This window comes from Scatophagus argus, chromosome 9 (assembly GCF_020382885.2).
Source record: "Scatophagus argus isolate fScaArg1 chromosome 9, fScaArg1.pri, whole genome shotgun sequence".
NCBI classification, from domain to species: Eukaryota; Metazoa; Chordata; class Actinopteri; family Scatophagidae; genus Scatophagus; species Scatophagus argus.
The window spans coordinates 16315970-16336326 of record NC_058501.1 but is presented as its reverse complement, the minus strand read 5'-3'; the positions used below and the strand labels follow the sequence as shown (position 1 = coordinate 16336326).

At 40.5% G+C, this 20357-nt stretch overlaps 3 protein-coding genes across 5 annotated transcripts; all 3 read left to right on the top strand.

Annotated features, from left to right (window-relative positions):
- The first annotated feature begins 10 nt into the window (after window positions 1-10).
- mboat7 (membrane bound O-acyltransferase domain containing 7) lies at window positions 11-8059 on the top strand. Of its 3 annotated transcripts, none has more exons than XM_046400170.1 (9): window positions 11-165; window positions 1041-1120; window positions 1792-1921; window positions 2614-2740; window positions 2834-2990; window positions 3366-3561; window positions 4024-4176; window positions 4333-4509; window positions 5215-8059. In XM_046400170.1, exons 2-9 carry the CDS (start codon window positions 1045-1047, stop codon window positions 5624-5626), a joined length of 1428 nt encoding a protein of 475 aa, XP_046256126.1. In that variant the 5' UTR covers window positions 11-165; window positions 1041-1044; the 3' UTR covers window positions 5627-8059. The 3 variants fall into 3 exon arrangements, with proteins under 3 accessions (XP_046256126.1, XP_046256128.1, XP_046256129.1); XM_046400172.1 differs by having other exon boundaries at window positions 13-165; window positions 1038-1120; XM_046400173.1 differs by having other exon boundaries at window positions 36-165; window positions 998-1120.
- Window positions 8060-8228: 169 nt separating this feature from the next.
- tmc4 (transmembrane channel-like 4) lies at window positions 8229-15705 on the top strand. Its single transcript, XM_046400168.1, has 16 exons — window positions 8229-8663; window positions 8867-9056; window positions 9488-9636; window positions 9804-9953; window positions 10513-10598; window positions 11151-11296; window positions 11470-11617; window positions 11706-11864; window positions 11947-12104; window positions 12834-12960; window positions 13592-13689; window positions 13777-13960; window positions 14050-14180; window positions 14315-14470; window positions 14637-14715; window positions 14846-15705. Exons 1-16 carry the CDS (start codon window positions 8633-8635, stop codon window positions 14930-14932), a joined length of 2079 nt encoding a protein of 692 aa, XP_046256124.1. The 5' UTR covers window positions 8229-8632; the 3' UTR covers window positions 14933-15705.
- A 108-nt stretch (window positions 15706-15813) lies between these two features.
- leng1 (leukocyte receptor cluster (LRC) member 1) lies at window positions 15814-20337 on the top strand. The gene is made up of 5 exons (XM_046400174.1): window positions 15814-16038; window positions 16157-16334; window positions 17449-17637; window positions 18419-18708; window positions 19454-20337. Exons 2-5 carry the CDS (start codon window positions 16203-16205, stop codon window positions 19677-19679), a joined length of 837 nt encoding a protein of 278 aa, XP_046256130.1. The 5' UTR covers window positions 15814-16038; window positions 16157-16202; the 3' UTR covers window positions 19680-20337.
- Window positions 20338-20357: the final 20 nt, after the last annotated feature.

Below are 20357 nucleotides of genomic sequence, written 5' to 3'. Positions count from 1 at the left end.
GATGGTACAGTTCACTGCCGCTTAGTGACGTCGTTCTTCAACTGGGAAGTAAATTCCTCCTGTGTTAGCTGTGTGAAAAAACATTCATGGTGTGAATGGGTGGGTGCATGTGCAGGCTTTCTCGAGACTAGAATAACTAAACCGTGGTGATTAAACGTTATAAATGTAAGTAATCGGAACCTTTTCAACTCACGCTTGCTAGCATAACAGTCACTGTGATAATTTTTAGTTTAGACTTCCTATGTTAGCGGTTGCATAGCCGTACTGATGTCCCACATACTGTAATCATCAGACAGTCTTTGGCCTCGTCGTTTTACATTAAGTATCTTCTTTATTGTTTTTATCAAATCTGTCACGATCTATGAAGATGGTCATCCTTTTGTTGGGCTTTGTTGCTGTTGGCTAACGCTGATGCTCAGAAGTCACCTACCTGGAAGTAGCTTTTTTAAAGGCAATGGAGCGACGGTAGACTCATTTTTGAGCCCTGAGTAAATTGAAGGATGTCATTTATAACTCGGCTAACTGTTACATTGAATGGAAGTGATGAAAGGCGTAGTTGTTTGCCCCAGCTTTGTCCTTGGCTCAAATACAGACTGAGATCCACTGTATTCTGGGCTTACTTCCTGTGGTATTCCAAAGCTGCAGGTCCCCACATGTTATTCCCTGTTATGTAATACTGGCATGCGTGTTTTAATGTCTTTTAAAACTCCTTCATTGTGGCCGTTTAAATTAATGGTGCGTGGTGCTGCAACAGTGTTACAGTGTGCCGTTGCATACAGCTCACCGGAAGTTGCGTAAATTCGGAAGGTTTTCGCTTCATATGGAGGAATCTGAATAAAAATGGAAATTATTAGCTCTACCAAGTTATTAGTATGTATTGCAGGGTATTTGGGATGCACTGTGTGGAATTGTCTGTATGGGGTGCTTTTATTGTGTCCATCACTCTTTGCTGTGTGTGTTGTTGTCTGATTGGTTGTTAATGTTGTGTCATGTGTAGGTATGTGCTGTGTGTGAGCTGACCTTTGGTTTTGTGCCAGCAGAGCGATGTCTCCTGATGAACTGGTGTACCTGGGAGTCCTCGCCGCCTCCATCCCTGCTGGATTCCTCTTCCGTTACCTCAGTGAGTATTTTGGTCAGATTAGACTATATTGTTCTCTTAGAAGTCATATAGAAAGTCTGAAGAAAGTGGAAATCTCCTCATCAGTCTCTGCCCCATAGCATGAAGGATTAGTGACGTCCAATCTGCTGACCATGAATGATGGTGGTGAAGACTTTAATTAATCTTTTCTTTTCTTCAAGCCTCTGCGCCTTAAGTCTTCCAGTATGCTTCGAACCCCCTGTCTTGTGTTTTGTGACTGTAGTTTATGTGTTTTTTGAGGTTTTTGAAGTATTTCTTCTTTTGTCACTCAAGTTTTTTTCCTGATGCACCTGTAGTGATGGCTCTGACTCTCCTTTGTGGCCTTCATGAATGTTTTGAAAACATTTATTGACATATGGAAGGCATGACTGGCAGACCCCTGTGTGGAGTTGTCTGAATCCCAAGAATTGCTCTCTATACTGTATAGTAAACACTTTAGAGAAATGTTGAGTGGTTGTTGTATTGAATTGCACTTGTCCTGGTTGACAGTGTTAATAATTCAAACACATTTAGGTGATGTGTTTTCACGTTTGTTTGTTTTTTTTCACTGGAATTGATAGAATATCCTGCACAGTTTGTCATACGCTGTGTCTTGGGTGTAGCTGCCTGTTTGACGGTTGTCAGTGGGTTGTATAATTTTGCTGTCATTTCAGGTCCTCCTGTGAAGCAAGGGGCAGCTCTTCTTCTAGGCCTCTCCATCACCATCGCCACCTGTCACATCCACACACTCCACTCCCTGGTGACAGTGATTGGAACATGGATTATTATAAAGAGCAGCTGGCGGTGAGAGACAAATATCCATGTTTTCACAAACGACTCTGCCTATATGACCCACGTAATGTTAGTAAAAATGTCAGGACAGGCCTGTTACTTACACCTGTTTTGTAGTGATTCATCTGCCATTTATTCTCTCATGTACAGTTATTAAAGTCAAGTCTGTAAAGTCAATGAAATGTCCAGACAAACTAAATTTTATCAAAATTACTGCAGATTAAAAAAAACAAAACTTAAACCAAATTTAGATAACTTTCCATTTACAGCTTTCATTGTAAGTAAACTTATACTTGTTGTGTAACATTTTTTCTTTTTCACTTCTTGTTTTTTTCTTTTTTGTAGTTGTATTTCCATCCCTTGTTTTTTTTTTTATTATTATTTATCTACTGTTTACCTGTCTGTGTATAAGCTTTAAGCATCTTAATGTCCCATGCACAAGCCTTTACTTTAAACTCATAGATATCTGAGTATATGTAGGTTAAAGTATTTCTATACATTCTATACATATTTGTACAAACAAATACATAGATACATAATATTTTCTAACAATTTACTAATTAGCTCTTAATTAGCTCATAGTACACAGTAGCACACAACAGGACTCTGAGGGTACAAAGGGGACAAAACAGTGTACATATACTGGGCTGCAGATACTGTGCAGACATATAAACTCACTCATAACATGTGTCTCTGTCTACAAGGCATGCTCCAGCATTGAGTCTCACCTGGACCTTCCTCTACCTCCTCTTCTTCCGCCTGATCACTTGGTTTGGTCTCCCGGCACCCACACCTTTTGCTAACGCCGTCCAGCTGCTTCTCACTCTCAAGGTACAGAAACCTCGTCAGCGGTGAAGTCGACGGCGTTAACACACCGCGTGTGTCTTTGCTGACGTTTGGCGTATCTCTCTGTTTTTAACTCAGATGGTGAGTCTAGCCAATGAGGTGCAAAGCTTCCACACAGAGAAGAAAAAGGAAGTGAGCTCTTTTGCTAAGTCTCCGGTCATTGGGGGTCTGTCTGAGGAGCCCTCTCTCTACGATATTCTGTCCTATAGCTACTGTTATGTGGGTATAATGACCGGTAAGTGTGTGGAAATGTCTGACGCGTCTCAGAACTGTGATTGTGTATGAGCTGTTTGTACTCGTGTGTTCTTGTCTATTTGCTTTTGCATGGATTCTAACTGTTGTCTCTCTTTGTCTCACTCTCCGCCACTTGTCCAATATTGTGTGAGTTCACATTGTTCTCAGTATTACTTAAAATTACAGCCTTTTTTCATATGCCTCTGCTCTCTTAATTTTCCCACATCCATCTACTATCCAACAACACCCACTGTTCTCTTGAACCACATTGTCCCCCGCTGGTCCATTTTGTGTCTTGCATTGTCCTGATTATTCATTTTTTGTCCGTCGCTGTCTTCTCGACATTCCTGAATCTCATCCCTCCATCTCCCTAAAGGCCCGTTCTTTCGCTTCCAAACATACATTGACTGGGTGAGGCAGCTGAACCCGCAGGTCCTGCCTTGCTGGGCCCCCTGCCTGCAGCGACTGAAGCTGGTTCCAGTCTACGGCGCTCTGTTCCTGGTTGTCAACTCTTTTTTTCCGCTCTCCTACGTCCGCACTGACGAGTTCCTGGATCAGAACTTTTTCTTTAGGTATTATTACAGTGCATCACAGCCCTGATAATGGTGGTTTTCATTAGAAGGAACCTGATTTTTAAGACTTTAATCACATCTCACACATCACTTTTGTCATACTGTGTCCTCATATGGGCTTAAAACTACATGTGCTTTTCAAAACTCTTTCTGAAATGTGGTGAATGTTAGTTAAGAATATTTTCCAAATAGTAGTGAGAGCCAGGTTACTTGTATACTTCAGTATACTGATCTTACTCTACTAATTCTTTGACATGGGTCTGGCTACACTTTGTCTTATAAGGAGGCAAATAAAATGAGACAGATAAATACAAACAATGCCCAGATAAAAATAAGTACAACAAGTATAAAATGAATCTTATCTAGCCAGATAATTAAGATCGAGTGTCTTAGTTGTTTCCGTGTAGTTTTTTTTGTAAACTACAGATGAATAATGTACCTTTCCTGTCGTTCTGTCACCAGGTTGTTCTACATGGTCGCTATATTCTTCGTGTTCAGGATGCGTTTCTATGCAGCGTGGTGTGGAGCTGAGGCTGGTTGTATAAGTGCAGGTCTGGGCTGCTATCCAGAAAAGGCGCTGTCCAAACCTGGAGGAGGACCCACTGTCAACTACAGGTACAGTAGCACAGGACTAACAAGTATATTAAATGGTGATGCATATGCACTTGCTCACTCAGTTTCTCAGTGTGGATGGAGTTCTCATTTTGTGTTGTTGACAGTTAGTATTTATGCCAGTTTGTTTTCTCTTTTTCTACACTCTTTTGTGGTCAGTCCTGATCCCAACACTGAGGAGAAATATGACTTCAGAACCATCCAGAACATTGACTGCTACAACACTGACTTCTGTGTCAAGGTCCGACATGGCATGCGATACTGGAACATGACAGTGCAGTGGTGGCTGCATCACTACATCTACCCCAACTCCCCCTTCAAAGCCTACACTCTCAGGTAAGGCTTTTTGCAGGCAGCACTTTCTGCTTGTTTTTACTGGCACGATTGCATGGGCTCATTTGTTTTAGAGCATGTGTTCTAGTCGTTCTCTCTTCGTAATATTTTAAATCTTTAAATATTGATTTTCTACAAAAGATACCTGTGAGGCTCCATCTCTTGAAAATTCTAATTCTGTTGTTGGTAGGTAAAATGTTACTAAGAATACGGCTGTGGGTATGCTGTGTTAGTTATGGTCTATAAATCCCATGAGAAGGCCAACATCAACATTATCTCACTTCTTCTGGTTTCCTCTGTAACTCCCTCTGAGTGAATATGCAAATTGTTGCATATCAGACAATTTTAACTTAGCAGGATCAGTTCATTGTCGGTTTTGGTCTTTTCATGGCATTTGTTGGCAATAGGGGGGGCTTACATTTTACACATGTAGCCCTATAGATGCTATTTCTGCTTGTTATTTCCTGAAAGACAGAGCACATGTAATAATTGTTATTATATATTATTAGTATTTTAAATTGTTAATATAAAACGTACTGTTTAAAACTTTTAACTGCCTTTTTTTGGTTTTTTTTGCACACAAGCTGTCCTCATGCTGCTCCAGCATCTTAATATTTTACCTGAAACAAATCAAATAACAGAAGGCAGAACCCCTGACAGTAACACGTCTGTACTTCAACATCTCCTCTGTTTGTCTGTACGTCTCAGGGCTGGCTGGACCATGCTTATCAGTGCCTACTGGCACGGACTACACGCTGGCTACTACCTCTCCTTCCTCACCATCCCCCTGTGCATCGCGGCCGAGTCCGCCATGGAGGCCTCGGTCCGAACAAAGCTGGGTCCTCGTGGACAGAGCATCTTCGACTGGGTTCACTGGTTCTTGAAGATGAGGGCCTACGACTACATGTGCATGGGCTTCGTGTTGCTGAAGGCGTCTGACACCATCAACTACTGGATGTCCATCTACTTTATCATACAGATAATCGCCCTTTGCTGCATAATAGTCGGCAGGGTCCTGAAAGGGGGGAGAAGGGAAGGGAGGAGAGGGGACAAGGAGGAGAAAAGAGAGCGAGAGCAGGCAGAACATGTCAGAGAGAAAACTGGAGGAAAAACAGACTGAAAGGAGGCACAGGAAAGAACTGCTTGGTTGTTTTGGAACTTGAGGGGAGGTTACTTCAAGACCAGTGGGAAATTCCAACTTTGATTTCACCATTACTCATCTTTCCAATAAGGTCCATCACAGGTCCAATAAGTTTTTTTTTGTTTTTGTGGGAAAATGTTAAAGTTCAAAAGGATCTAATTAAAAACACAGTGAATCAGGTCAACGTGTGACATGTAAAATACAATTTAAAAAGTACTGTGAACACTGGGAGAAGAATGTTTGAGCTCAGTGAATGTTATTTTTATAGTGTGACTGGCAAATAGTTCACTTACTCCCCTGATCTGCGTGGTTGCCTGTACTTTCATTTCAAGATACCGTGGCCACTTTCAAGTGTTTCGGGTCACTGCGTCACTTGTGAAAATGAGGTTGTTTAAATGTCAAGATGCTGTTTTCGAAACAGGGGGTGAAGCGAGTCAAACATTAACCCTCATCTTATAAACAGTTATGAGAGGAGCAGATTGAATTTGGTTACACTGAGGCACATTGAGTTTTCAAAAGCAACAAAAGAACAAAAGTCAGTATTATGTTAAAGTACGCTGGCATTTGGCATCTTAAATCCGCTTTTTGTCCGCTCGTCCGCTCGTCTTAAATCTGCTTTTTGTCCGCTTTTTCTTTTTTGACCACAATAAACATTAATTTATATTTTGTGATAGTTAAATGCATAAAAAATTGCCTTGTAAAACCTCCACTGTATTGTGTAAAACCCTTAAATAGGAATGTAAACATCATCAGTGACATTCAAACTGGTTTACGTTTAGCACAGGAAAACAAGGTCCAGATTACATTTTTGCTACTGTATAATTACAAGCTCGTTGTGGTGTTTTTAGAAAAACACAAACGTTTCAGCATTTCTCATTTTATGTGCTGAACATTTCTGTGTTTACACCTTTGATCCAGTGAATGCAAAATATTTTCCTCTGTTTTCAATTGAACAGATTAAGAATACTGTACACTTGAATTGAATTGAATCCTTGCTGTTTGCTGCCTGTATATTCTTAAACAATCTGGATTATACTGTGTCAGCAGGCTCAAAGGTAATCTGCAGATTTTTTTACAGTTTTCAAAAGTGATGCCAAATCAAATATAGCAGCTTTTCTTGCTTGTAATGTGATAGACAATATTCATTTATTCGCCTGATCCCTCATAGTTGACTTGATGACGAAAGATGCCTCCTCAGTGCGTCAAAAACAAATAAAATTTCAGACATATTGTCACACAGCACCACTAACACTGATCTTAACGATAACAGAAAACACACGGCGGTCACGCACATGCACAAAGCGGTGGAGACGCGTTCTCGTGTCGTCAGTGTTGACGCACTGCGGGCCTGCATTGATATATGACAGATTTCACTGCCAAAATGTCTGTACTGCCATTGCGGACCATTCGGGGTTGGGACCAAACATTTGTTACAGAACGTTTCGCGTTATTGACTGTAAGATGCCAACGTGAAGTCATGAATAGCAGCACAGTTGACGTCATCATCACTGTGTTAATTATGCATATCGTATATGAAAAAGTAAACAAGCCCTTGTTCAAAGCAATAAATTTTCCCAACGTGATGTTATAACACGTGACCAAACATAATTTGCGTAAGATGAAAACTTCACTTACAAATTTTTATTATAACATTTATTCTCACTGCGGAAATGTCCTTAATGATCACATTATATGATCAAATTTTAACCGTGCGCTCTTCCAAAAGTTGATCAATGATAATATTGAATTATTGACCAGCTGTGGCCACAGTAGGCTGTGTATTAGTTAGGAAAATGTGGAAACTGTGACTCTGAGTTCAAAGGCCTCGTCTCCCACCGTGTTGTCTTCCCCAAATGCTACGTGGACATTAGATAATTTGAATTGCAAAGTGATTTTATGTTATGCCTCTACTACGGAATGACTGATTATCACCAGTCCAGGATTTATATTTGGAACAGATATAAAATTAAAGATCTTAGTGTCAAAGTTTAGAAATGTCAGTGATGGGATGCACAGTACCTAAGTACGGTTATGTGGTACTAGTACTTGAGTTTTTTTTCATTTTCTGCTACTTTATACTTCCTCTCCACCATATTTTGATAACTTAAGTTATGTTCCAGATTCAGATTATTATTACAAAATGTAAATGCTTGTGATGGCTATGTTGGCTGCTCATCTCCAGGCTGTTTATTTTTCAGTCTATCAGTCTGAACTCACGTACTGCACCGACTCTCTGCTTTGTAAGTGTGTTACTGTACTTGTGGAATACATATCAGCTTTTCCTCTTCAGTGTTACTCACTTGTCTTTTTCTTTTTAAAGCCTTCTTGATGTGATTTCTGTGCATGATTTGTTTCATTATGAGGCTCATAATTAGCTTGTGAAAGTCACTAAGATAAATCTTGTAGAAAATGGCTTTGAGACATCACATTTTTGCACTCGTCAGACTGGGGAATCATTAACTCTCCGGCATCAGTGAACGCAAACATTCCTGCTAAGTTAACCCACAACAGTGTTTCGGTTTCAGCTGCGCTAAGATCCAGTCTATGTGATTATCTACACTGCTTTCATAAACATTTTGTTACTGATGAATTCATGACTTTCACTTGTATGCATTTATATGCTACTCTTCATTTTCATTTAAGATTCAGTTTCCGGTTCATTCAAAGATATTTCTATGAATCCCTACAAACTACTTAAACTATTTTGATTGCAGCATGCTGGTTATGAGACAGCACAAACTGTAGTTGAGTGGTAACTATACCCTTGGAAATAATGGGTTAACTCATACAAGGAAGTACCTGTGTGGTCATTCACAAAGGGATTAAAGTCCGTCAGAGAGGACAACAAGGAAGCGTCACCTGGATAGGTGGTAGTTCCTGTTAGTTCCCTAATGACGAGGTGGTTGACCATTTGTTTTGTTCTGTCGGTAAAGTGGTTTCAGAGGAACGTTCTTAAAGCTGGTTGTGATAAGCTGCATCTGAGAAATGGCCGATGAACTGCAGAGACAAAGCACAAGTAAGGTGTATGACTATACTGAGGGCGTGTCTGTTCTTACTGAATTGTTCATTCTGAATACTTCAAATATCTGAATCGACTGAATTCCTCAATGATCTCACAGCTGATATGAAATCATCTTTTAGTCTCACTGACTTGTCTTGCTTCATAATTTTGCTTGCTTCATAAATTTCCTTAATTTTGACTCGACCGTTCACTCGCAGGTAATGGTTACCCTGGTGACCAGCAGTCGCTAAGGTCACGGCGAGTTTCATCCCACGTATCCAATCAGAACTACCCTCAGTTCAAATGGAGCTCGATGCCCACAGAGAAGGAAGAGGAAGAGGGCAACAGTGGTTTGCCTCGGGACCTCAGGAGCAGTCCTCTGCCCATGGCGCTGAAAAGAGCTGTGTGGTATGAGACCTCCACCTGACAGATGGGTGGTGTCTTTATTTTTAAAGAATGTTCTTAGTTAAAGATACCCTCCAGACATTAAAATGTGAGTTCTGGAAAGAAGAGCCTCCTTTAAACCCATGTTAATACTAATTTGTTCATTATTTATTACTGGAAAGTTTATTCTATAAGTTTATTCTCCATGTTTTTCACTATTTTTCCACAAGTTATTTCATAAATTTGTATGTTCATCTGCCCGGAAACCATAACTTAACTTAAGGTCACTTTATACGGTGATTAACTGGAATTACCAACTGAACACTGTCTCTGTAATTAGAACCAAATTTACATATTTCTTTTGAGGAGTTGAACCCATAAATTAACACATTGCCATCAATTATATCACACAATAGTTACTTTAGAGTTATTACAGTATAACTTGTCCATTACAGGAAAGTGCAGCAAATGCAGGTGCCTGTGGTTTCCAGAGTGGAGTCCTGGAGATGGAAAAAGGCTAAATTTCTGCGTATACTCAGAGACAACACCAGAGAATTTCTTTACTTTTTTGCACTGTGGAGGAAGTCGTTGCAAAAGATTGGAGGTAAACCAGCTGAAGGTTGATATTTTTGGTTAGAGAAGATTGTTTTTTTAGCATCTCCGGCCTACAGATTAAGAATACTGTGCACTTGATACATAAAATGGTCAAAGAAAAGTGGGTGAATCCATTTTTTGCACTTTTAATGAAATTGTGGCCCTTCACTCCCATAGGGAACTTTGGAGGTGGCGTCCAGTCCTTCTTCCTGTTCCTACGATTCTTGGTGGTGCTCAACTTTGTTTCCTTTCTACTAATTGCTGGATTTGTCCTCATCCCGAGCATTGTCCTCAAATCTGCTGGGACTGGCTTCGACAACAGCACTGGTAATGGCTCGTTCATTCTGCAGTTTGTTAGCCTACGACGTTTCATTTTGCGTTAGTTTGAGGGGAACACATGACAGTGGCAGGTTGTGTTTTCATGGTTCTTTATTTCCCCATATCGCTGTTTCAGCACAGTTCTCTCAAATTAAAGAGGAAGCCTTCTCACAGTTTGATGCAGCAGTTTCCAGGCAACAGCCTCTTCATACCACTGCTGGTGCAGCTGTAGAGACAGCAGTACTCGGAAATAAAATGAGCAAATGGTCACCAGTGCATGAGCAGAAGATTTATTCCAAAGCAATATCTAAATAAGGATGTAATTACCTGAGGTTCATTTTTAAGTGTGCCCTGAGTCATTTTTACGAGAATGAGTCACTGTTTTCATATATATCATACAAAAACCTTGTAAAGCTGTGTGAGGGAACTGGATTTATCTCACTGAATGTGTAGGGCGGCCACATCGTCTATACATTCAGGAAGGTGCAGAGAAGTCTGTAGAAAATCTGTAATCTTCGAGAATGCATGCAGAGGTCATAAGGCTTCCCTGTTGTGGTGTTTTTTCCAGGTCCAGAGGAATGCATGAATTATAACCATAATCCTCAAGGCTTGGTGGTGTTCTATACTTACTTCCTCGACTTACTCTCTGGAACGGTGAGAAACCGCAGCATCACAATGACCCGCAAAGATATGAGACTCTGCCCAGAATATTAGTAACACTGACTCCCACATGTGGCTTTGTCGGTCAATGCTCTCTGTAATACTGTTTTATCATTTCTTGATTGAATTCTCACTCGGTGATGCTTGCTTTAGCATAAAGCTTTAAGACAAAGTTGGTTACATCTGTGACTATTTTCTTATGACCACACCAAAACAAAGTGAACAAACAAACACACAAAAACATGGTTAGAAAGTTTAAAAGGCCACATACGTGATACAATGTGTTTATGTTGGAGCTGAGGCCTATATTTCAAAATAAAAGCTGATGACTGATATCCTAGCACGTGTTCCTATACATAGGAACAAGTTGCAAAATCTTCCACATCGCCCAGTGTGCACGTGACGGAACTGCAGGGTCTTCAGTAGTAGCTGCAGCTCTGTGTTAAACGTGCTCCTTCTTTACTCACTGCCGGTGAAGGTAAACTGAAACTACATGCCAGCAATGTTTAGCCATATTTACTGACTGTCCTCTCCTCTTTTGTTCAGGGCTTCATGGAGTATTCCTACTTGTTTTACGGCTACTACAACAACACAATGGTGGCGGACAGCGAGTTCTCATATAACATCCCCCTCGCGTACCTCTTGACTGCTGTCTTCTACTTCGCCTTTTGTTTCATTTGTATCATCGCACGGTCAGTCATTATTAATGAAGATGTAGCCTGCATGTGTGTGTATGTGTGTGTGTGTGTTCACTGAGAGGTCAGACCAATAAGTGAGAGAATGACATTTAAAAAGCGAGAGTCGAGAGTTCAGTTACCTTGACCTGCATCTGTGTCCTGGTCCCTGATTGGCTGCTCACACACAGCATGGGGACTGCAGCCCGGGTGGCTGTGGCAACAGGAGGCGGCGCCGTGGGCAACTACAGCATGGCAGTGTTCACCAGCTGGGATTATGGCTGTCTGGGAGACCGAGCCACCAAACTGAAGCAGAAAAATATCCACTACCAGCTACAGGTCAGAGGGACTCTGGTCTGTTTAGTAGGATGGAGGAATGAGACATTTCAGATGACACCTCCTTGCTTCTTTTCTCTTTCTCCTTCAGGTGGATCTGGAGGAGGAGCGCATAAAGAAAAAGGCAGCCGCTCTGACTTTAAAGCAAAAAATTATTCAATACTCTCTACGCGTTTGTATGGGTCTTCTTGCATTTGGGCTGATTATAGCGGCTTTCTATGGCATCTTCAGGGCCACCACGTTCAGTCAGGTAAATGATGTAAAAGGAGAGTGATGTGGTCTTCGATCTGCAAGCCTTGTGTGACCATTTGGCTCCCCTCTCCTACAAACAGGAAAAGAGAAACACAGGAGGAATCCTGGGTTTGATTTTTCAGTATCTACCTTCCATTGTCATCACCGCCGGAAACTTCCTGGTGCCATTTCTGTGTGACCAGATTGCCTTGGTGGAGCGATATGCACCCAGCACTACTGTCATAGTAGCCCTACTGAGGTTTGCACTGCTGTTTCTGTGGGAGCATTTAATTTACAGTTCATTTGTGCTCGCAAATTATGAAATGCAGGAAAAAAATCTGATTTTAAAAAAAGTAATTGCAAGTCACTGTCCTGCGTCTGCGTTCAAACACTAAAAGTACAGATGTATTATTGACAAAATGTACTTAACATATCAAAAGTAAAAGTACGTGGCCCCTCCAGAGGGGCACAATATTAATCTGAGAGGTCATGAGATGATTGAAAGGAGAGGGGAAAAAAACACTCTCCAACAAAAAATTTAATTAATTTGTAAAAAACGTTTCTCTAATCTTCGCTGTTCGTGAAGCACTGGATCATTTCACCTCAAACAGTTATTTAAAAATGAAATGAGCTGAGAGGTTTACAGATGAAATCACCCACAACTCAAACATGTGAAACCTGTGACAAGGAGCAACGCATTTTGTATTGCATTTTAAAAGCTTATCACCTTTTAAAGTGAAATACTAATTTTAAAATAACTAGAAGAGTCGGGTAATTGTAGTGCACTAAAAAGTATTTTAGTCTGAAATGCAGAGTTTAAGTATAAAGAAATAAAATGTCATAAATAAAACCTCAAAATTGTACTTTAGTACAATACGTGAGAATGTGTACTTAGTTGAAAAGTTTGTCTTTGCAAAGCAACGTGACAAAATCGAACCAAACCTCAGTATCACAGTGGTTCTGATGACGATTTCTCTCCCATGTTTAGGGCAGTGTTCCTTCGCCTGGTCAGTCTGGGGGTCCTCCTCTTTACCCTGTGGAGTGAGATCACCTGCAACGGGGACACGAATGATGAAAGCTGTAGTCTGTGCCAGTACAAGTATAAAATCTACCCGGTAATTATACTTTCTAAGTGCATGTGAATTATTCACTTCTTCGCAAACTGAAGGAGTCACCGAGCTGTAAGCAACAGCTTGAGGAAAAACAGCGAGAGACAGAGACGACAAATGCAGTTCTGCAGTTAGGATATGACAAAATATTTGTTTTTCTAATCTTCACGTCCCTGTCATGACTGCGTTTACATGAGCAAAGGATTCTGCTCACATGGTTTTTTTTCCCTTTGTGCATCAACACAGTACAGAGGCAGAGTAAGCTCTAAGTTAGCTGGATCAATTGAGGACTTTGGTATGAAGAAACAAACAGACTGCTGTTAGTTTTGGTTTGCCAAACACCTGTGAGTCATCAAAATAAAGAGAAAATCTGAAATGATTATGCCTGAAATACAGTTTGATCCAACAAAGTCATAATTGACAAAGATTAAGCTTCAGCTTGACAGTTTTTCACTAAAACACAGTGTTGGTATTGATGGAAGTACTTGACTGTCTAATTTATTTATAACATGGAGTATAATGACAGGAATATGCCTACACTGAGCAACATAATTTAAGAATTTAGGGGGGACGAGTTCATTTATAATGTTTTCAGCTCTGTAAGACTTCATGTATTCTAGTTTGTCTCATTATGCAGTGCTGGGAAACACGTATAGGACAGGAGATGTACAAGCTGACACTGTTTGACCTCCTCATCACTACTGCTGTGCTCGTCCTTGTGGAGTTTCCACGCAGGTACAAATCAAATACAGATCATGTGGAAGAGTGCAAGATTCAGCTGTGTGATTGCACTGTGTTTGCGTGTGTGTGTGTGTGTGTCAGGATGGTGGTCGACAACTGGTCCAACAAACTGACCCAGTGGGTGGGCCGGCAGGAGTTCGTAGTTCCCTCCAATGTGCTCGGGCTGGTCTATGGTCAGACTGTGGTTTGGACAGGAGCACTTTTTTGCCCTCTGCTGCCGCTCATCAATACTGTCAAGTTTGTCATCCTCTTCTACTTCAAAAAGGTTGAGATGTTGCTTTAACACAGCCTGGATTCTCCAACACCATGCTTCAGTTTTGTCCCTAATCTCTCCACTGTCAATTCCCCCCTCAGATCACGCTCTTTTATAATTGTCGGCCAGCACTGAGGACATTTCGTTCCACCACCTCGGCCTTCTTCTTCCTGGTGGTACTCTTGTTTGGCTGGAGCCTGGCCACAGTTGTCATGGTTTACAGTCTTTCTGAGTGAGCATTTCTCTCCTATAACAATCATAACAAAAGTGTTTTGTTTTGCTTTTAGTTTTGCGCTGACAGTGAGGAATAATTATTGTGAAACAGCAGTAAAGGTAGACACTGAGACACTCTCTCTTTCTACTCAGGATTCATCCATCTATGAGCTGCGGTCCCTTCCGTTCCTTCAGCTACATGTGGTTGATTGTTCCAGCCTCTTTCTACAAACTTTGTGAAACAACACAGAACTTTCTCTTTTTCGTTGGCTCCCAGGCATTTTCCATCCCTCTGTGTGTGTTGTTCGGGTGAGTGGACTTACTAGATGTGCTTTCTGTAGAATCCTTATTTTGGTATATACTGTGCTGTCCTTGAACCTCAACATAGAATGCCGCCTACATCTTACCTGCATATTATATGGTCCTCCACTGGCCGTTTTATGGTGTATAATCATGGCTCTTTTCTCCCTGGCAGTGTGGTGTTGTGTTATTTCGTAGCCTTAGCCTCTGTTTATGGGAATAGTGTTGCCTTGCTAAGAGCTCAGCTTAAACTGGTAAGTTGTTGGCATTTTATTCTATTGTGTATAGTTAAGCAAAGAAATCTGATAAATGTGGGTTTGCATTTGTGATTTTGTAATCACCACACAAGCATTCAGTTTTACCCATGCAATCTTTGCCTTGCAGGAGGGCCGTGACAAGCAGTTCTTGGTCAAACAGATTGACATGCTGAGTCAACAACTTCAGATACCAAAACAGACTGAAGAAGACTGATGAGCCATGTTTACTTCTTTATGACTCTAAACATGAAACAGCATGATGAGGCATCTGACAGGACCCTTTACGTATAAAGTCAGTATGATATAATGCTGGCTGGAGTGAAGCAGCAGCAACATTTTTGAATTAAAGATGTTGTTATCCTTGACAGACCAGGCAGACCAGAAGTTTTCTAGGAAATTTTAATGAGGGAAAATTAAAACCTGTAGATTATTAATCTATCAAGGGGCTGCACGTTTTGTATTATGAGTTTATCACATGTTAATGTAAACTATCAATGTGAAAATAACTAGTAAATATAGCAGTGAGGTAACTATAGTGCAATAAAAAGTACAATATTTCACTCTGAAATGCAGAGTAGAAGTGTAATAAAAAAATGTACCTCAAAAGTTCCTCAAAATTGCACGTACAGTACTTGAGAAAATTTATATACGTGCCATTGTCTGAACTTGATTGAACTTGACTAGTCCTGCAGTGGGGAAATTCTCAGTGTCACAGCAGCTCAGGGATAGCAAATGGAGGTACAAATAGGAGTATATTTGCACTTTTTTAAAAATAAACTGTACAAAAACACACACATTATTTACAATCCTGCACAATTATTTACATTATTAGCAGTAATGAGTTAAGTTTGTCTTTAAATACAGTGGTATATGAAAAAAGTGGTATTTGGTAAACAACATAAAGCCATGCATAATGCCATACAAAATGTTCCTTTGTTATAAATGCAAAGTTTCACTTCTTTTCTCTGTACACGAAAATAGAGTTCTATTGTTTTCCTTTTACATAATAAAATGAGAGAAATAATAGCCCCCTCTAGCGTCAAAATTGTGGTGTTGCAAAAAAATGTGTGTATGTTTACTTCCTGTTTGCATCTACTTGTTCCTGTGGGCTCCTACAGAGACTAGCAAGAGCAGCTCCTCTTCTAGCGAGTTAGTGACAACAGTCACGTTACGCTTTTAACGTTTAATTGTTGAAATGATTAGGTTGTTGTGAAGGAGTACGTTTAATGTATCTTCTTGCAGCGCTGTCGTTAACGTTAAAGTAACATTAGCATTAAGTTGGAAGGTGGCTTCGGCGAACGTTAGCTTAATTGCCAAAAGGTATCCAGACTATTGTTAATAGTTTTATTATTTTATCTCTTTATATGTGAGCAGTTTTCACCCTTACTTATTTCCCCACTTCTTCTTATACAAACGTTACGGTTTACGGTTTTTTCAGTCGCTGCAAGCCAGCTCAGCTAGCCGACTGCTAGAGGACAGCAACTATGAATATCCTCCCAAAGAAGAGCTGGCACGTCCGCAACAAAGACAACGTCGCGCGCGTGCGGAGGGACGAAGCCGCAGCTGCGGAGCAGGAGCGCGAGGCCAAGCGTCGCGTGGAGCTTGCTGAGCAAGAGGTGACCCCGATGTTGTCACGTTACTTCCCCGGATGTTAATGATGACCCTATAGAGAGTGATGAGGAGCAGTTACACATAATGTGCAGTCCATAAGTTTTGAGTCCACCTCCAACATCACAAACCCTCATAAATGATCACAGGTTATGTCAGTCAAATTAAGTTCTCTGAATGACATTGAAAGCCAGAAAGGTTTGCAGGTTCTGGTATTTCCAAAAGTTAGCTTCACTTAGCCACTAAGTCCATTAACCTGGGCAGTTCATATAATTGTTATAAATGGTTAGGTTTTTGTCTTGATTAAATAAGCTGTAACTTAGTCAATAAAATGTCCCAAAGTCACAGTTTGTCAGGGTCCAGTGTTGACGTTTTGAAAGCGCTTGTTCGGTCCCACCAGCAGTCATTTCGATATTCAACTTAATATCACGTGTATCTACCAAAGAAAGGCAGCAAATTCTCACTTTGAGAAGCCGAAAACAGCAGCCGTTTAGCATTTTTGCTTGAAAACTGGCTGCAACGAATATTCAGCAGTTAAAAAGTTGCTGAGCAGCCACTGTAATCATTTCAGCTGTAATTCACACTGAGCAGCCGCGTCTTAATGTGTGAGTAGAACTGATAGGTGCTGAGCTGTGTGAACTTAAGCAAAAGTTTATCAGAATTATACCGGTACACAAGTGTTAGCAAAAAACAGAGATGCGAGGATTAAAAAACACACTATCAATTTCAAAATTGCATTAGCAGTTCAAATTTGACAAAAGTGACTCCAACTTTCTGACCTGACCATGTTGAAATAAATGTCACATCTTACACATCATAGTGATTCAGTGAAAAAATGTTATATGTTAATTTTAATATTTTTATACTGTGCATACTATAAGTGTGCTGTTATGGGTAAGTTTTAGCTTATGGAGAATTTAGTCATCTTATTATTTCCATGGTTTCATCCTAATATTCATTTTCAGGCTTTTTGCTTGTGTATTTGTATAGTATCTTTGTATCAACACCACAACTGAAGCAGAAGGAGACCTTTGCCAGCTAAAAGGAATACTTATGTGATAATACATTTTAAAAAAGCTGTGTTGGTTTTTATTTTGGACTAATGACTATTCCTGTCCACAGGCACGCACAGAGTATCTTAGAAGGAAAGCTCGAGCTGCTCTTCAGTCAGAAGGAGGAAGGACAGATGATGATGATGATGCTGGTAGGAGAGAAAGTGGAGCTCTGGAGCATCTTAATCTTTTTCCCTTGGAGGAGTCCTCACAGAAGAAGGGGAATGAGGAGTATCTCAGAGAGAAAAAGGAGGAAAAGGTGATGGTGCTACTTTAAAAACTCCTGTCAGTGATCACCTGACAGGCAGCATCTGATTCATCATGATTTCATCAGTGACTGTTTTCTCTTGGTTATGTTCTCCTTGCTACGTGTTATTTGTTTATACCATTCCTGGTTTCGTACTGAGGCAGTAACCAGAGTAAACTTTGTTTGCTGTTGTGAACCTGTTTCTGCTATGAATGGAAGTTCCTGAGTAAGACAGCTCACTGTAGCGACTGAGGACATAGCAAGAGCTCCTTTCTATGAAAGGAGAAATCCTTTTATAGAAATGTTCAGCTCCTTTTAACTCTCTCAGCCATAAATTATGCATTGGTGAATCAGAAAGATGCCTAAATAGTATATTAGAGTAGTAATTTAAGTATTAATGAGGTGATATAAAGAGAAAAATGAAATGTTACATGTTTGATTTTGAAAATAAAAATTGTGGAACAACTAAATTTTTATTTTAATTCACCATTGATAATAATTGCATGAAAAAAACAAATTCTGCTTAGTGTAAAAATACCATTTTGCACTAATTTGATACTATGTGATCAGTCACGTACCTGTCATAACAAACATCTGGTATGATCAGGCAAACACAAACTGATTTTAAGTTTAGTACTTACCCTGTACCATGGGGCGTGAGGCTGTGATCCAAAACTGCTGTTTCATGGACAAAGTGTTTAAATATAAAAAGAAAAAGTGAATCGTTTTACTATTTCTGTCTCCACGTGGCAGCTTTTAATTACTCTTGGTCTTCTGTTCTGTCTCTTTCCAGGAGAAGCAGGAACGAGCCATCGGCTTGCTGGTGTCTCTCGGACCCCAACCGGGGTCTGAGGTCACTCCATGGTACTTGAAAACCAGCAAAGAAAAAGAAGAGAGGAAAGACAAAGAAAAGAAGAAGGGAATAACTGAAGAGGAGAGAGAGAAGAAAGATTTCAGACTGAAAGATAGTTTAGACCCGTTGAAAGATATAAAGAAAGCGCTTGCTGTGAAGGAGAGAAAAGACCACAAGAGCAAGAAGTGGGAGAAAAAAGGGAAAAGGGAAAAGAAGAGCAGCGGTGAGAGGTAAGAACGTCTCTTGTTACTTAAAATACTCTAACAATAACTAAGAGTAGATCAGAATATTTAGATGTGATGTGTGTGATTGTTCAGTTTTTGCCGCTTAGTTTTAAAGGAGTAGTTCAACATTTTGGGAAATAAGCGCATTTGTTTTCTTGCCGAGAGTTACGTGAGGGGATCGATACCACGCTCACAAGCTTAGCTCTGCATAAATACTGCAAACATGTAGCCTGACAACCACCAAGCACTTCTAAAGCACACTCATTAATATATTAGGTCCTGTTTAATGTATAAATACTGGTGTACTGTGTGAAAATGCCAGTTTCTACAGTCCGCACTCTTTGATTAGCGAGAAATAGTACGGATTAATCAAATGAGATATAATGTGTTAATTAGGTGATAGTTGGTGGATTTTGTTATCTTTGGAAAGAGCACGGCCGACTGTTTCCAGTCTCTGTGCTAAGCTGATCCAACCAGCTGCAGGCTGTAAGCTTCAGATTTCTCGTACAGATGTGAGAATCTTCTTATCCAACTTTTAGAAAGTAAGCGATTAAGTACATTTTCTAAATTAAGAACTACTTGTTTGACATTTTGTACCACTGTCAATCATAAAGGACTCTTTTACTCACATATCAGTTTCCTTATCATTGGAGATATTGGAGTTGTGAATCTCATGGTGCGTATAAAAACATGATGATGTTGTAAATATCCTAGAGACACAAAAAATCTCTTTCTCTCCTGTCTTTTCCAGCTCCTTAGAAAGGTTGCGTGCTGAGCGTTTGCAAAGGGAAGCTGAAGAGCGGAGGAGAGCCCAGGCCCTGCTCGACCAGAGGAACGGCAAAGGGAAGGACAGCGGGCTGGGGGGGGAGTTAGCTGAGAGGGACAGGCCATACAACAGTGCGTACTTCCCAGAACTCGCACGAAAGCGTCAAAGGCGGGATCGAGAGAGCTGGAGAGATGAGATATTAAAATCATGAACTGTCTTTATTGGTCGTTTGTGAGCTGCAGTGGACAGTTAATGGGCAAACATTGTGACCAGTGTGTTTCCGAATGAAGCACAAGTAAAAAAGCCAAATGAAGGTATGCAGGAAAGTGAGACACTGTAGGTGTTGAGAGGTAGATGTATAAAACATTGAGAGTACGTTCTAACCTGGTCACAGTAATGTAATGGCACCGCGTCTGCCACTTATTTTTATTTATTTTTGCTCACCCAGAAAGGAAGATTCTTGCGTGATTGCCAGAGGTTATGTTCAGCTGCAGTCTCTGCTGCCCCTGCAGCTTTTCACTCATGATCGCTACAGCAGGGCAGATGGTTGCCTCACAGGGGGCTCGGAGCAGAGAAAACACCCGGCGAACAACTGCCAGCATCATTTGTATTACCGCAAAAATTCAAACTGATTGTAAGGTGATTGAAAACCAAACGCGAAATGAACAACAGTCTTCCAGTAAAGAAATTACTCTGTGGAGTAGAGCTGGAACAATTAGTTGATTAATCAGTCAGCTGACTGATATAAAAATGCCAGCAGTTTCAGCTTCTCCAATGTTTGTATCCTTGTTTTTGTCATATTACTTTACTGGATCTCTTTTTTGGATTGTGAGTGCTGGTTAGATTAAACAAACAGTTTGAAGATGTCACACTGAGCTCGAGGAAATTG

What these genes read in the sequence shown, in the direction of transcription:
- mboat7 (XM_046400170.1), top strand. Translation starts at nt 1,045, where the DNA reads ATGTCTCCTGATGAACTGGTGTACCTGGGAGTCCTCGCCGCCTCCATC. An exon ending in ATTCCTCTTCCGTTACCTCA is followed by an intron (nt 1,121 to 1,791) that starts GTGAGTATTTTG and finishes CTGTCATTTCAG; the next exon opens with GTCCTCCTGTGAAGCAAGGG. An exon ending in GGACCCACTGTCAACTACAG is followed by an intron (nt 4,177 to 4,332) that starts GTACAGTAGCAC and finishes TTTTGTGGTCAG; the next exon opens with TCCTGATCCCAACACTGAGG.
- tmc4 (XM_046400168.1), top strand. Translation starts at nt 8,633, where the DNA reads ATGGCCGATGAACTGCAGAGACAAAGCACAA. An exon ending in GTCGTTGCAAAAGATTGGAG is followed by an intron (nt 9,637 to 9,803) that starts GTAAACCAGCTG and finishes TCACTCCCATAG; the next exon opens with GGAACTTTGGAGGTGGCGTC. An exon ending in ACAAGTATAAAATCTACCCG is followed by an intron (nt 12,961 to 13,591) that starts GTAATTATACTT and finishes CTCATTATGCAG; the next exon opens with TGCTGGGAAACACGTATAGG.
- leng1 (XM_046400174.1), top strand. Translation starts at nt 16,203, where the DNA reads ATGAATATCCTCCCAAAGAAGAGCTGGCACGTCCGCAACAAAGACAAC. An exon ending in TGGAGCTTGCTGAGCAAGAG is followed by an intron (nt 16,335 to 17,448) that starts GTGACCCCGATG and finishes TCCTGTCCACAG; the next exon opens with GCACGCACAGAGTATCTTAG. An exon ending in GAGAGAAAAAGGAGGAAAAG is followed by an intron (nt 17,638 to 18,418) that starts GTGATGGTGCTA and finishes GTCTCTTTCCAG; the next exon opens with GAGAAGCAGGAACGAGCCAT.